At 44.0% G+C, this 17150-nt stretch overlaps 1 protein-coding gene across 1 annotated transcript in view; it reads right to left on the minus strand.

The window, feature by feature from the left end:
• Nucleotides 1–17150, minus strand: part of kif5ab (kinesin family member 5A, b) — a gene marked incomplete at both ends in the record, with an annotated part of 65687 nt that overhangs the window by 11837 nt on the left and 36700 nt on the right. The window contains 11 exons of the mRNA XM_080001020.1: nucleotides 1037–1154; nucleotides 1659–1847; nucleotides 2362–2508; nucleotides 6659–6865; nucleotides 8035–8103; nucleotides 8714–8922; nucleotides 11238–11386; nucleotides 12942–13090; nucleotides 13820–13924; nucleotides 14839–14963; nucleotides 16266–16353. Of these exons, the coding sequence (XP_079857146.1) occupies nucleotides 1037–1154; nucleotides 1659–1847; nucleotides 2362–2508; nucleotides 6659–6865; nucleotides 8035–8103; nucleotides 8714–8922; nucleotides 11238–11386; nucleotides 12942–13090; nucleotides 13820–13924; nucleotides 14839–14963; nucleotides 16266–16353 (1555 nt within the window). The remainder of the gene's footprint in view (nucleotides 1–1036; nucleotides 1155–1658; nucleotides 1848–2361; nucleotides 2509–6658; nucleotides 6866–8034; nucleotides 8104–8713; nucleotides 8923–11237; nucleotides 11387–12941; nucleotides 13091–13819; nucleotides 13925–14838; nucleotides 14964–16265; nucleotides 16354–17150) is intronic.

Genomic DNA, 17150 nt, shown 5'->3' on the forward strand with positions numbered 1-17150 from the left:
TGACTTTTAGATCTTTTGATCTGAAAGTCTTCTGATTTATCTGCCCTTAAATCGAATGTTTATCGTTATGTTTAGCGTACCTCCCTCGTACCCACTGCAGCGATAACAACTTACTGCACCATGCATTGGGCCTGATTGGTGAATAATTTATGTTTTCTGTCCATATCTGATGTTGGAAGTCGATCCAACCTGCTTCTCTGGTTAATCTGAGCAGTCAACCAGTGTGTTTAAGTTGATTTTTTTTGTTCTTTCTGGAAAGCGTGGACAGAATGGTCTTGTAAGGTCGAAGTGACCGTGACCGAGTGAAGCTCACACATTCATGGTTGTCGATTTTCGAGTGGGCCGAGCCTTCCTGATTCAGCTTTGAAACGTCTACTCTGTGAGGTTAGTACTGGAGGTCAGTTAAGGTACGTTTCATTTAGGAGGATTTAAATGTATATTTAATACAACACAGACAATTAACACTATTATATAATTATAGAACCCAGAATCGCCGCCGATTGTGGCGCCGCCCATTGTGGCCGCCTGCGCGAGCGCCTCGTGTCGATTGCGCACATTTTAGTATATTTCGAGCTTATAGATCTCATTGTGCGAAATCACCGGGTGTCATGACATTTCACTGCATATACAGTATGTACGACCGTATGTATATGTATGTTACAAATTACCTCTTGAACTTGAACTTCAACATAACTGAAAACTTGACTGAATGTTCCGAATTTGGTTGCGTGTATATCTGTGTTGATGTGCTTTAGAATGTTTTGAAAGAGAGACACCAACAGAAATGGTATAATGCAAAGTGGTTTGTAATTGAATGATAAGAAAGAAGTTTAATTGTTAAAAACTGGTAATTGGTCCATTTTTGTGCAAATTAAATCGCGTTGTTCAAAGTGTCAAAGTGTTTAAAACGACGGCAATAAAGTGTGCAGGCATTTCCCGCCTCGAGCTCAGAGCGCGAACCAACGCTCAAACCACAGTAATGACTTGCGAGGGGCCACGATGGAAGGAGAATATTAAAAGACAGAGAGGGTTGTACCTTGAGCTCGCAGTTTTGCCAGTTCCTCACTCAGGGAGTCGTAGCCGTCCTCCAGCTGCCTCTTCCTCAGCTCCATGCTCTGCATGTACTCAGTGAGGGAGCGGATCTTCGCCTCGTGCTGAAAGTCCAAACGGAGTTCAATGAAGGATGCGCGAAGTATTGACGGGCCTGGGGCTTCCTCACCGAGAGGGCACGCGCTAACTGGCCGGAGGTTTTACAGCAAGTTAAAAATTTACGCTCTGATACGCTCTGGCGAGGAAATGGAGCACATGAAATTTTAATGAACCTTGTTAGGGTAGGAATTTTTTTTAATCTCAAAGTTTGAAATGTCATCGCATCTGTCGCTTTGCACCGGGCAGATGGAACAAAAAGTACACAAGTTTTACGTGTAAAACTATCATCACCGTTGTTGTCACCATCGACAGCATGGGTGCAAGACTCACATGAGGTGAATCAACATATCAAAGGGATTAAAAGATTAGCAAGCTTAATTACAAGACCAAATGCTTCCCAATTACACATTTCCGGTGTCTTTCATGACGATATTGGTTCATTCCTGGTGTCGCCCACCGCATGCCATCCGTCCATTGCGCGGCGACCGTCCTGGCTGTCTGTCTCTCACCTGTGAGACGAGGAGGTGGCAGGACGACAGCTCCCTCCCCGTCTCCTCCATCTTGCGGTGACACTCTGTCTGCAGCGTCTCCAGGTGGCGACAGCGTTTCACCATGGACTTCACCTCGGATTTGATCTTGCTGATGTAGAGACGGGCCACGGTGAACTCCTCCTCGATTACCCCTGTGATCTCCATTGGCTGTTTTGGGGGGGGGGGGTGAGAGGGAGAGGGGGAGAGAGAGAGAGAGAGAGAGAGAGAGAGAGCGAGAGTGTAGAAGGCGGGACAGAGAAAGACAGAAACAGGTAGGGAGAAGAAGGGGATGACTTGAAGATTGTGAACGTGGGAAAGCGGAAGGGTAGTGAGAAAAACCTTGTGGTGCTTTGTTCCACACATCCATTACAGTAACAGCATCATTAAGCATATGACGCCGAAATGAGCCATGTAGAACAATCACATCAATTTAAAATGCAATAAAACAAGGAGGCTAGTAAATCAAGCCCAGAATTGACAGCTTTTCAAACCTTTTGTTTCCGCCTCAAAACGTGCGGCAAATGTTTCAAACAAGAACCGATATCAACCAAATGGGACTGGGGACTGAGGTACAGCCTTGTAATCCTCTTTGCTCTTGATAGAGTATCTTTGTTTTCATAATCCAGGCCCCCCCCCCGGCACACCAGTGTGTTGACACTGGCGTTATTAAGTTCCCGCTCACCAGCATTATGTCCCCGTTCCCCACGATGGTGCTGAACTCCCTCAGGTCCCTCATCAGCCCGTTGAGGATCTCAGCGATGCGCTTCCTCTGGTGGCCGCTCGCTTCCTGGATGCGGGACAGCTCCATCTCCAGAGTCATCAGGTGGGACTACGAGGGGGGAGGAGAGGAGGGGAGTCGACAACGATCCAGGCAGAAAAAACATGGAGGTAGGAGAGAGCAGAGAGAGAGAGAGAGACAGACAGAGAGAGAGAGAGAGAGAGACAGAGAGAGAGAGAGAGAGAGAGGGAGAGAGAGAGAAAAGCAGGGGAGGGAAATAGGCAACTAATCAAAAGCGAATAGAGAGCGAGGAATGGGGAATTGATTTCAGAGAGATTAGAGAGGGATGGGTGTCGGGGCGGCGAGGAAAGAATGAGCGTGGGACAAAATGAGGGCACTTGGATTATTAAGCAGGCAGGGTTATACTTTTCGTTTTAACCCCAGAGCCTACTCTTTGCCGTGAATGTATGAGCGGCAGAACATAATGCATACAAATCAATAGGCTGTAAGAAATGGAGGGGGGCGGATTGTTGCGGGATGAAGGCCTCTGTCAAGGGAAACGACGAGGACTTGCAGAGTGCGTCTCCATTTATCCCTTTGGACACAAAGCGTCGCCTAAACAACAGCTCTAATAGCCCAAAACCAGGTGAAGACATTTAGGGGATGCTCAAAATCAATTATCAAGAGAGCGAGGGGGTAAAAGGGGCTCGAGGGCCGCCTGATGCTTTTGAAGGACGTTTTCCCTCCCCCCAAATCTCTCGTACCCTGCGTACTGTAGTTCGGTCTTGATTTCGGAGCGTGAGGAATGCCATCGCCGGGAACAAGAAAGCGGTGTATGTCACAATTTAATCAAGTGACAAATCCTGCAGCTGCTTCTCTGACATTTATTTGGGAACAGCGGCAGCCACGTGGCAGAGCATTTTATGAATCATACCGACGATAAAATAAAAACTCAAGGTTTCGTTTACTGTTGCCGGCAAAGATAAGTGTTTGTCTTTTTAATTTATTCGGGACCCAGCCCATAGGGATGGTCCCCTATTGTTATGGTTCGGGTCTTTATTATACTCTAGAAGTGTTAGAGTATAATAAAAGTGTCCGGAACAGGGCGAACAAAATTGTCTAAATTTGACCCAAAGTAGCTGAGTAGCGTTTGTGCTTCACTGTCACGCCAACGTTTGAAAACCTTTGATCGATTGGTGGAACGAGATGAGTTTGAGAGTAAGTCATTTTCATCCCATTGGTTATAAATGTGCAGGGTGTGGCCCGGAGTCCGCAGTCAGGTCACTGACCTTAGAAGCAGACAGGCAAGGGTTTGTAGATGCGACGGCGCATAATTGTATAATAACTGTAAAGTAGGGACGGCAATGAAGCTTTGTGAAGCTTTACGGTTTACCCAACACACTGTGTTGAAAATGACAAAAAAAAGAAAAACCTGACGACTACCAAGTGTATATAAGGTATGAACACCCATTTGTGATGATTTAACACAACAGAAAAGCAGCAAATTCTCAGATTTGGGCACGTGAATCTACCAGTATGTAGTTAATTAATGACTTAAGTCTTATATGATTAAAAGTGTAAATGGTGGTGAAAAAATTGATAATCAGCCTCCAAATATCATTATTATTTACTTGTCAATTCTCTCTACAAATAATCCAGCCAAGTAACTATCCATTATTGACATTATATTGCACAGTTTATGTTCCTCCCGAAATTTGCACCAACGTTACTGGTTTGTAAAAGTGGCATTTAACATTGTAAGGGACACACAACAGCGTTTATGTCTCCAAATTGAAATTGTTTTCAAAGTAAGCACTGCTGCATTCAAGGCCTGTCGGAAATTCAACCGTGCTGCCTTCAATCGTCGAAAATATCAAAATTAGATATTATTTATAATTTGTGGACCAGCAATACCCGAGCACTCGTACAAATATATACAATCTTGTGTTTGTTTATTTAAATGTTATTTTATTGTTTATAGACCGGCAATACCCAGGCCAGGAGTAATGGCCCGCACCTCAGCAGCCTACGAAAAATGTACAGTACTTGTTTTTGTTAAGTTTCAGATATCATTTAGAGTTTGTTTATGTATTTATTATTTATTTTGTAAATTTCCCAGTTGTGGGACTAATAAAATTTTTATCTTATCTTATTTCAATATTTATTGTTTGATTGCACTATAGAAGTAAAAATGTATACAGTCAGTACCTGATGTTTGTGATGATTAATTGTTAATCGACCTGCCCTGAACAGTAAGTCCTTCAACTTTCCAGGTCAAAGTGACCAAATTGGCAATGGTATTATCTGACTAATTTCTGTGTTGAAATAGATTATACAGCCTGTTCAAATATTGACTTTCATGAAACACTGACTTCCTATCTATCTTGGTATCCTCACAGTGGTGGCCTGCTGGCAACAAACCTTTGCTCTTAAAACATCTCTGTTTGAGTGTTAGAGTATCCATCCATTATGCTTCTAAGTAATAATAATAATAATAATAATAATAATAATAATAATAATAATAATAATAGCTTTATTTATATAGCACCTTTAAAAACATAGTTTACATACTGCTTTGACAGATTCAATAAAATAAGAGTGCTCAGATCATGAATTTAAAAGGTAAAGGAACATTCTATCTATCTATCTATCTATCTATCTATCTATCTATCTATCTATCTATCTATCTATCTATCTATCTATCTATCTATCTATCTATCTATCTATCTATCTATCTATCTATCTATCTATCTATCTATCTATCTATCTAGGAAGTAATATTAAGTTGTTGAATATATACTGTGTGATTATTTCATAAGAAATAATGACAATTGAACGGTACTTTAGTGACGTCAGGTGTAGCTAAGCACTTGATGCCTCATAAATTTGAAGTTCACACACTTTAAATTGATGCGTGAACTGTGTGGACCAATAACCACTTCCATCACCCAATAACCTCTCCTAATCTTTATTAGCTTCATTAATGTCCAACCCACAATTATTTTCTGGGTCAGCCGCCAGGCCATAAAAAGAACTCAACAGTAAATGGCGGTAAATAATGAATAGTTTATCATCATCAATCCGATTGTAAGTTAGAAAGATGAGGGAGGACGGAAAAAAGTGAGCATAAATTGTGGAAAGCTGTACGGAGGGAATGAGGGAAGGAGTGAATGGTAGTAGGGCAGCCATGATTAATGCAAAGAACATTTTTTTATTGAAAGAAAGATGAAAGAATCCGACTTGAGGGACGGACGTGGGGGAAACAAAGGAACGAATGAACAGATGGATGAAACGGAAAGTTGAATAATGAGCTTCCAGTGAAGGCCTGGATGAAGGACAGCTGAGGAGGCAGCGAGATGAAGGCAGTGATGATGAATGTTATCTGTCAGGTCTATTTTCCAGGCCACCGCCACACGGTTTTAAAAAGTCACAAAATAATAATAATTTAAACAGCCACCCCACGTTACAGCAGCATGAAAGGGAATCGGTTGTTGTTTAGCAAACTGCGAGATGGAGGCGGTCTGTGGGGACCACGCCCCTGTGCTGAAGAACTGACGCGGGGTGGGAGGTCACAGGATGAGGTAGCCGGTTGATAGCACCATACACGACGTGGAGTAAGGAGAGGGACGTGGAGAAGAAAAGGGGGTTTAATGAGGGTTACGTTAGAGACCTTTGCGGCGAGTGATTGTATTGCCAACTCCTTTTATCACTTCCAAAACGGGCTTCCGAGGGAGACAAAGTGCTGGGGGCGGGTGGGGTGTAGTGACAGGGTGTAGAACTGTTGATAAAATATTGAAGGGGTTTTAAGATGGTGAATAATGACCCTGTTGGTCTACCAGGATAGATGCAACAGCCCTGCAGCTGCAGGGTATTTCTGATGTCTCTCTGTTTTTCTATCCTTTTGTGTTTTCTGTCATATCATTTTAATCTCTTCTCACCTTTTTGCAAAGCAGTTTCAGGCTTGAATGCATGCATATTCCCTACCCTCCCTGCTATTCCATACCTTATCCTACTCCAAGCTCTCTCTTACTCCACCCATACAGTATGTGCATGAATCCACCCGTCACTAAATCGAAGAAATATTCCAGTTAATTGGGGCCGATGACCTGACCGTCATGCAGGTTTTATAATCTCTACAAAATGAATGAATTGGAAGGGAAATGCAAGCGAAAGTAAAAGAAAGTACTGTCGACATGCATGAAGGCTGTGATCCAGATTCACACGCTGTGTGTCATTTCCGCCTCGTTACCACCACACTCACCATTTTTTTCGCCAGCTCCTCGGCCAGCAGCTTGTTCTTCCTGCTCTTTTGCTCCACCTCCAGGCTCTTCTGGTCGTAGTTTAGGGCCAGCTCTTCCAGGGCCTGGAGGACCTCCTTCACCTCCGCCTTGGCCGATTCATTCTCCGTCTGCAGCCTGCCCAGCTCCGACTGCACCTTCTCGCTGTCCCCGCGGGACGAGGCCAGGAGCTGAGGACCAGGAGGTGGCTTAGGACGGTATAGCTTAGGCTTATGGTGACACTATAAAAACCCATTGCTGGGTTGTTAAAGTGCAATACACAAAGACAGATGATTTCAATATCTATTGTATTATGAACAAATGTTATGCCCAGTGAAAATTTCAGCTCTCTGGCATTACAAATATTCACAGAGCAAAACAACTGCTCATCTATTAGCGACAGCATCTCTACAATGCATCTACTGTACACCCTGTTACAGACCACTGTGAGTCATTTTACGATAGAGAATAGATATAATAGAAACCATTAGAGCCTTTTAGCACTGCGGCTGCTTGTGCCGCAGCCCAGGGAGCGCATTTTGACTTCCCTGATAAGGATTCATGTTTTAAAACCTCTGGTTGGGTTCTTGCCAGGATGCCTGCCTACACATTGTGCACTGCAACCCACTAAGGGCCACTTTGTTCCCCAGAAGAATTGATGTTGTAAATGTGGAGTGTATTTGCAGCCAGCGTGTATTCCTGCTCTATGTGCAGCGGCTCACTGCTCGCCATTCAACCCACTGCTGCAGTTGTATGGATGAGTGGAGCCTCAAACCGCGAGCCTAATACCTACCAAGTTGTCGGCCCCTATAGATATGAGACAAAGTAAGGGCAACGTGAGCAACATATCCACTCATCTGATGCTTGTTGGCTGTGTTTTTAGATCTGTAATGAAGCACAACCTGAGCGAACATTTAAGTTTTCCAGCAATGTCCTCTACCGAAGATTCCGCTGCCAACAGGCTCTCCTTAATAGAAGGAAACATTGTTTTATGGATAACAGGCATAAAAAAAAGACACCGGCAGCATTGCTAGTGAGTAAAGTCTGAAAGTGCCATCTCACAATTTTTGCCTTTGCAGCTGGACAAACATATTCTGTTCTCAACTGCTTTAAAGCGCCACTTCAGATGCTTACTGTACCGTAAAGCTAATGTTTCTCAAATGACTTTGGCCTCGCAGCACTGGAAAACACGAAATAAAGTCTAGACAGCAGACGAACCAAACACACTTTATTTGCATTTACTGAAATGTGGGACGGTGGCACTCCACGGTGCCAATTATTATTCTTATTAGGACGACGGCAGCCTGTGCAGCTTTTAAACACGCAGATGAAAGGGTGCCATGAAGCTAAAGTGTTTTACCTCCTCCTGATCAAGCATCTGCTCCTTCAGCTTCTCAACCATCTGGCTCTGGTGGTTGATCTCGTCATCCTACAGTCACAGATGCACACAGTGAGCCGTACAGTTTATTTACACTTTCAAATTCCACCCTAATGGAAATGAAGACAACATATTGTACTCTACAAAGGACAAAATGTACTGAAATTCTATCATCTCGTTATTTTTTGTGTCAAATGCATTTTTTTTTTTTTTGGACTGATCTGTCATTGTTTTGCTGTATGTACCAAACCCACATTGAAGAGATTCTGATGAATTGCATTCTGTGTCGTACATTTCGCGTAAAATATCTCTCCTCATAAATATGGCTGCTTTCATTTGTTTGATAATGAAAAAGCGGAAAACGTTAGCCGTCTTGAACCAAACGCGGACTGAAGCAAACTCAATCTCCTAGAAAATAAAACGAAATCAAAATCATGTCATTTCCCGCTAAGAAATTATATGGATGCCAATGAATAATTACACTGGCATCCATTACAATAAAATTCCATAAGACACATACAATTAATTTCTAATATGCTCTTTGTGTTTATCTGCAAATGCAAGGCACACTGCATTGCGTGTGACAGGAAAACATCCCTTTGTCGTCTGCATTCTTATTTGGTCAATCTCACGGCGCTCATCCTCTCCGGCAATCCATCACCTTGTCATCTAGCTGTCTGTAGAGCTTACGGATCTCCTCCTCATACTTCTGTCGCTCCTCCTCCGAGATGCGAACCACAATGGAGTCGGTGGGGGAGCAGGGGCTGCAGGGGCTGCAGATGTCGAGGGGCGGCCCACCGGCCTTGGGGGCCACGGCGTGGACCTCGGCCAGGCCCGGGCTCAGCTGCTCCAATTGTGGGACGGCCTCTCCTGAAGAAAGGCAACATAATGAGCGTCAAATCCTACAGCTCCGGGATTTCCTGATGAAAGGGAGACAGTCGCTGCTTTTATCCGGAGTTTTCTACATAAGGATTACAGCACAGGGAAGGGGTTGGGTCCAGTATTCCTTAGCGTGCTCTCTCCCGACTACTGCATGTTTCTAAATTAGATAGGAAGTTTTTAGATAGGAAAGGATGAGCCTTATTTAGTGCCCATTCCGTTAACATCCACACCAAAAGCGTGATACACAATTTGCACAACCCGCTTATGGACGATCTCATGTGTGACAATGAAGATCAGAGTGTTCGTTGTCTGGGACCTGGCTCGAGGAAAAACATGTCCAAGATCACAGTCACAGTTTGGCGGACAATGAATTAATAAACTCAGTGGGATTTCCTGTTCACTTTACTGCCCCTAATTACATTAATAGGACACAGTAAAATAACACGGTAAAAGGGTCACATCTTGATCTGTGCGTGGGTGGGTTATGGGACAGCTGTTAGCGTCCATGAAGTGTCCTTGAGTAAAGAGTGGGCAAAGATGGAGGTCAGAGGCATCCATGTCTCGGAAATTTAAGACCGGGGGTTGAGCAGAAACTTGGGGTCATTCTTTGAGTGGGAGCAACTGTGCTGTCATATTGAAATATGTTGCAAAGTTGATCGATTAGGAAATTAAATGTACTAAACATTGGCTGAGGGTGTGTGTGTGTGTGTGGGGGGGGGGGGGGGGGGGGGGGCATATCGGCATATTGCTCTGTTCCGCGTGGGTGAGTGGCTAGCATTTACCAGTACATTTAACTGTATATCAAGATTTTAAAAATTCATGTGAAGTGCTATCAGGGTAATCTTCAAGGAAAACGGTGGACAGGATTTATTACAAAGATTGATTTTCAAACAAGTGAGTGCATTGAAATCTGAATTGACATAAACTAGAAGGATATTCAGTGTGCCTGGGTGTGTGTGTATGTGAGTGTACTTATGTATGCCTCAATGTGCACACACTCCACGGTGTGCTGAATATGTGTGTGTGTGTGTGTGTGTGTGTGTGTGTGTGTGTGTGTGTGTGTGTGTATGTCTGTGTGTCTGTGTGTCTGTGTGTGTGTCTGTGTGTGCGCACGCTCCTCTGAGACAACAGAAGAAGGGGTAATGAATCATCTGCAGATGTGATTACTCCTTGTCTGCTATGAGGATTACTAATACATTTGGAAGCATCAAAAATAGAGCCTTCGACACCTCCTCCAGCACAATATTGAGAGATTCCAATTATATTCTGTGTAAAAAGCTTGAATTGTATCAAACGGAAGTACCCACAGTGCAGGCACGTGCAGAGGGTGCCTAAGCACCTTGATGTCCACGGTGGCTTTTTATCAGGCTGTAACAACCTGGATTTTTATTACCAGCTTGCACCACCTGCGTTTTGTGTAGAGTGTGAATGGGCATCGAGGTAGCAGATTCTCTGGGCAAGATATTTATATTCATGAAGAACGTGTCCTCAATGCGGCCGCGACCAGGCGGCGGCGGCAGTGGCCAACACCGGGCCGCCCGCGATCTATGCTCCGCTGTGTGTCCCGGAGCCCCGTTCCTCCAAATAAAAACTTTAAGCACCTGCCTCTCTTAAGGTCTCTGCACACGCCTGCCACGGAGGAAACTTTTGAAGCTTTTTGGACACAGGCCCAAGAAGATTGTTTGGCCGCCCTCTTTTTCACATCCATCTGTCAAATCCAAAGTGACTGAGGGTAATTCTGCAGTAACGTGTGCTGAAATATAATGGCTACAGCCAGACAGATAGGTTTCTGTACTCCTGCCTGTAGGGAGTGGTCGAGATGTGTGTGTACTGTATGTGTGTGTGTGTGTGTGTGTGTGTGTGTGTGCGTGTGTGTGTGTGTGTGCGTGTGTGTGTGTGTGTGTGTGACAACGCTTGAATAGTACATTGCGTGCACTGCTTCTTTGGGTGTATTTTTGTTCTGTAGGCAATGTGCAATTGATATTATTTGAAAATAAGTGAATATTATTTTTTTAAAACCAATGTATCCAACCATGCAAGGATTGCATGGATTGCCCTTGATAATTACAAATAATGTTAAAATTGATTATTAGAAATAATCCATATAATTTATAGTCTGAATTACTGCTGGTGGATGAATTTCCATTTCAACATGAAAAACTTTATCAAGCACAAACTTTTAATTAAGCCACTTTCGGATGCCAAAGCCGGCACTCATGAGATTTTTTTTAATCACTCTGCCAAAAATGGCCTTCTCAAAGTATTTTTGCAGTAAGCTTCCGTGCTGTTGAAACGAACTGTACCGTTCCTCCACCGACTGAGCTCCTCCTCCAGTCTCTGGATGTTCTCCTTCATCAACCTGTTCTTCTCCTTCTCCTTCTCGTACTTCTTCTTCCACTGCTCCGCCGTGAGCTCCAGGTTCACAGACACGGTGTTCCTAATGGTCTTAGCTCTGTAGGGGAGAGAGAGAAGTGTGTGTGTGTGTGGGGGGGGGGGGGGGGGGGGGGGGGGTAGAGAGGAGAGAGGGGAGGGAGAGAGTGGGGGCAAGAAAAAAAGAGAAAGGGAGAAAGAAAGAGGAGAGGAGGAGAGAGGGGGAGGGGGTGAGAGAGAAACAGGGAGGGGTTGAAACAGAGAGGGGTTGTTAGTGAGAGAGAATGGGGGGGGCGGTGGAGGGAATCACAATGAGGGTTTGAAGGAAGGGAAGAGACAGACGGAGAGAAAAGAGGGAGAGGGGGAAGAAGAGAAAGAGGGGAAGCGTAGTAAAAAATGCCTCAGCCGCGGACAGCTCCGCACGCAGAGATTGCATTTCATTAATATGCGCGCTAATTAATTCCTGCCAACTGTGGTCGACGGTGCATGGAGAGAACGGTGCAGGTGACAGAATATAAGAGGAAAGAAAGTAAGGCAGCAGATCATGCAGCAACTATTCATCCTCTAGTCACACTGTATAGCATCCACCGTTATTGAGGCTAAGGTAAGTATCATGAAAATAAGTGGTCCTCATACACCAAAGTGACTATAATATTCTGATTCAATTAACCGCTAAACCTAACAAAGACACAAACACTCGAGTCTGACAAACAGACTACAGACAAATAGACAAACATCCATTCAATATTTCTCGGCTGGCCAAGTTCTTTTGATCCTTTCACAGATAAATTGTTTATTTTTACTTCGACACTCGACACAATATATAATGATATACATGCAATACCAGTGATATTACACTGTACATACTGTACTAAGCTATTTAGTACATCATAATAATTCATATTTATAATTTATACCCTATATACCCATAAAACTAATTGATCCTGTGCAAAGTACCGCATTTTGTAAATTTGTATATCTTTATATATCTGATTATTTCTGTATGTTCGTTTTTTGTATTTTTTGGGGGTATTTGTATATATTTGACAATTTACTTGTGATATTTTTTTTATTTAATTTATCATTTATTTATGTATTTATTTATGTATTTATTTACGTATTTATTGATGTATTTATGTATGTATTTATCTATCTATCTATTTATGTATGTATTTATCTATCTATCTATCTATCTATCTATCTATTGATCTATCTATCTATCTATCTATCTATCTATCTATCTATCTATCTATCTATCTATCTATCTATCTATCTATCTATCTATCTATCTATCTATCTATCTATCTATCTATCTATCTATCTATCTATTTATTTATTTATTTTTACAAAGAGAAAGTGTTCTCCAGACACCACCAAACATAACCTATTCTGGCATCATTTCAAACAAACAAACACTCCTCCACAAGCTCCCCTTTCACGAGAGTGTTTAACCGGCTACCAACGCCAAGTCAGGGGCGATTAGATGTGAAACGCGCGTCTAAGCGGAGCACGTTTTGGCATCAGACATACTGTGCATCCAGAGAGCTCAGCGGGCCAGAGAACCCAGAGTACACACAGTAACACTGAACATCGTTGTGAAGCACGTCTGGCTCAGTGTGGCTGTGGACGCGTGTTACCGTTGGCCAAACATCAGCGTGGATTTGGTCTCTGCGTCGTTGTAGCTGGAGGGAGAGCAACAAATGAACATGGTGGTGCGGCAGTTTCCGCCCAGCGAGTCCTGCAGGATGCGAGTCATCTTACTGTCGCGATAGGGCACGTGGGTTTTCTACGGGGAAGCGAGAGAAAGGAACAAGAGATGAGACGAGGGAAGGAAGACATGGAGGGGGCGGCGACGGCTTCACGGCCGGAAACAAGCGAGTGATCTTCCGTCGCGAGATCGCGGCCGTGCTTCAAAAGGGAGAGCGGCCCCACGTCCGTATATTTTCCCAGTTTTCCGCCTCACTTTCACAGCTTCTATATTCGGGCTTTGAAGAGGCTTTCGTTCCTTGAGTGTGTCCTTGATAAATTATTAATGAGTGAATGCCTGGTCTCCTGACACACAAAGATGGCTACAGCCCACAACCCTTTGCACAAAGCGTATGTGGAATCTCCTCACGCGTCCAAGGTTCTGTAAGAGCGAGACAAATGGTTTAATTATGATTGTGCTGCTGATTGATTGGGCTGCTACCTCCTCTGCATGGAGCATGTAGAGGAAGTGGAATGGTTGTAGCAGTTAACGGACGGGTAAGATGAGGCAGACCCTACTATACATTTTTTATAAAAATACAACTGCAAATGGAAATATCTGCATTTTTATAAAAGTGGAATCCATGAATAGGGGATATTTTCACCCTCTGCTGCAAGGTTGTAGAGACTCCCAGAAAATATACTGTTTTGGCATCGAGTGTTCGCTGTCGAGCGAAAACAAATAATTTAGGTGCCGTGCAAGAGTCGGGCGCATCACGCCAGAAGTGAGCTTGACAAGGACAGGGGAATAGACTCTTCACCGTCGTACCGTTCCCTCAGCCAGGGCTGAGATGACATTCCCCAGAGCTGACAGAGACTTGTTGATGTTCTTGGCCTCATCCAGTACCGCTCCCTCAGCGCCCGTCTTACTGACCTGACACAGAAAACGCACAGAAGGAGAATTTGTTCACAAACAAGTGCCTTCAAAAAAAAACAAAAAAACAAAGAGTCAATGGAAAATAACCATTTGATGTTGCGGCCAAAGAGACAAACATTCATATAATCCATCGTAAAATATGTTATGGTGTAGGAATTTAGCTATGGAAGATGCAACTCATGGGTTGTCGTGTCAGGGTTGTTATACTTGAATGTACTTCCACAGAGGGCATACTATGGTGTCCATCAATAATATTTTGCTTCCAAGACTGAGAAGTTTTTGGAGCGTGACCACTTTTATTCGACCCTCTGGGAACTCCAATAAAGGGCCGTGGACACTGCATCGGCGTTATTAGTTTGAAAGCACAGCAGTCAGCATTTATCCAGAGTATTAATGGTCTCCAGCTCCCCAAAGTAAACCTGGCTGGATGGGTGTCTTGGGGGACATCGTGCATCAATGTATCAACACTTGAAACACAAAGCCCCCAAACCAAGAGGCAAATCCTGGCCTTGTAGAGCTCAGCGGCGTCCGGAGATTTATCCTCTGACGGTCCTTTCATGTGCATGACCCATATCTAAGAAGGCAGTCGATTCTTTGAGAGGCGGGGGGGGGGGGGGGGGTTGTTTGAAAACTCAATTACATGACATTACATTTTTATGATTCAAGGATCATATTTAAAAAAAAAATAGATACAATTAGCTTGTTGCCCAAAGCTCGACCGCTTGTGCCCTTTTTGAATTTCAATCAGCTCAAACAAAAGAGACCACATTCCTTGACTTTTATGTTTCCTGTCACGCTTTAAAAACAGACAAAGACTTCTGTTCCTGTCGTTGAGAACCATCACATATTTCCACCCTTTGATGCCATTGCCCCCCCCAACAATGAGGGTGAGGAGTTCAGCCTCTTCTCACCTTCTCACTTCCAGCGAGGTCGACAAGGTACAGCTTCCCACAGAGTTTCTGCTCCGTCTCCACGTGCTCCTGCTTGATGTTTATTAGGAAGATGCTGTGGCTGCGGGAGCTGTGTTCATTCATATCTGAAAGAGAGATGAAAGGAGAGAAGAGGAGAGGATTCAAGACACAAGATTCAAGAAGTTCACAGAAGAGGAGGGGAGAGGAGGGGGTGGAGAGGAGGGGGAGAAGGGGGAGAGGGAAGAGGTGAGAGGAGAGGAGAGGAGAGGAGAGGAGAGGAGAGGAGAGGAGAGGAGAGGAGAGGGGGGGTGGAGAGGAGGGGGAGAAGGGGGAGAGGAAAAGAGAGCGGAGGAGAGAAGAGATGGGAGGAGGAGATTGGGAGAGGAGAGGAGGGGAGAGGAAGGAAATGAAATGAAAACAGACAGGAAAAAGAAAGGAAGCCTGAAAACACAAAGTCGGCAAAAGTCCAAACACCTGGAGGGGTGAGGCGAGGGGAGAGGATCTAAATTAATTTGAAACTCAAAAAAGAAAATGTCACACAAAGGCCCCTGTAACTCCCCCTCATTCACCTACTTCCACCCACAGGCACCGAGGCTGAGGAAGCCATTAACAACATTACACCTGACACTGCACCTCAGTCAGCCCAATCTCATTAAAATGTGACGCAAGGTTGTGGTACAAAAAAAAAAAAAGATATTCATCATATTCATATTCATATTCATTATATGGTGTCACTCCAGAAGAGAGGGACAAGGATGCCTATTCTTCCTGTCTCTACTTCAGCTGTACTCAACATGGAAGCCATGGGGGATTCCACAACAAATCATGATGAAAAATATAAGAGGTTATTTGATTCATTAAGGTTTGTTGTGTATTGTGTGTTTTATTGTTTACACTTTATTCTATGATACTTTTTCATGTTTATTGTTTATTTTTAGGTTTATTTTCATGAAATATTGTTAATTTTGTATTAATTGCTGTACAGTATTCATTTAATATTGTTTATTGCAACATTGCCATTTTCCATTTCTATGATTACCAATTTTTCAGAAAATTTGTTACATTTTTAGGTTTATTGCATTTAGCCTTTTTTTCTATTTTATTCTAATACTTTATTATTATGGCTTATTGTATTGTGTGAGCTGCTGTAACACAATTTCCCTCCAGGGATAGATAAAGTCTTGTATGTATATACAGTATACATACAACATATATTGTATATTGTTGAATTAGTTGACATGAAGGCCAAATACAATATAAAAAAATGTCTAAAATGTCAATGATAGACATCAATGTGACTTCCATTATTCAGACCATGTAGTCACACTGCAACCGTCAGCAACTGCCCATGGACCACGTGTATAGATGAACATTAAATGAAACGTGAGCACGTGCTGGGAGCTGGAGCGAGAGAAGACGTGACTCACTGGTGACTGCTACATGGCGGTTGGCTTTGCCTTCATCTATGACGTCCATCACTTCCTCGGGGCTCGTAACAAAGCGCTCGGTGCAGCCCTGTATGACACAAAAACAAGCATGAGGGAGAGTGGTGAAGGTTCATATGAAAACACTGCACATACTGTATACCTACATACATGAACATAATAGATGTGTACACGCAAGCACAGACATACAGACAGACGAACGGACGGAAGGATGGACAGACAGACAGACAGACAGACAGACAGACAGATAGATAGATAGATAGATAGATAGATAGATAGATAGATAGATAGGTACAGGCTGTGATTGGGCCACTCGGGCACCTATCATAAGGCCCGCCCATACGTCCACTTTGCTTATTCAGCTGTCTGCTGTTGAAAGCAAGCCTCTTTTCGGATATTAAGAAGAAGAAAATTAAGGAATTATTATGTCGGCTGAGGACTTGAAGACATGTGTGGGCTGTGGCGTCGTTGGACCCGTTTTTCTGCATCGACTGCTCAAGCCTGCTGCTGGAGGTCCCATACTGCCGAAAGGCCTACGGGCGAAGAGGAAGAATTTGCTCTCCCATCCTCGAGCCTTGTTTCAAGGCCGCACTCCCCCACCTCTCTTGATCTCCCTCAGCATCCGTGCCAGGGGGATCAGGAGGAGATGGCCAGGCACCAGGAGTTGCGGGACTTCCACGCGGCCCAGTGGGGCTCCGAGGTGGAGGTGGAGGAGGAGGGGGAAGGAGAAGGAGAAGAGCCAGGTAAGGAGGCACAAGGTGCGACTCATAAACCGTCCCGGGGAGCTTTACACCAGGAGCTGCTGCGCCTCCTGAAGCGAGCTGTGGCAGAGCTGGGGATTGCGTCGGCAGACCCCTAACCCACAGC

The sequence above is a fragment of the Zeus faber genome (genome assembly GCF_960531495.2).
Source record: "Zeus faber genome assembly, chromosome: 5".
NCBI classification, from domain to species: Eukaryota; Metazoa; Chordata; class Actinopteri; order Zeiformes; family Zeidae; genus Zeus; species Zeus faber.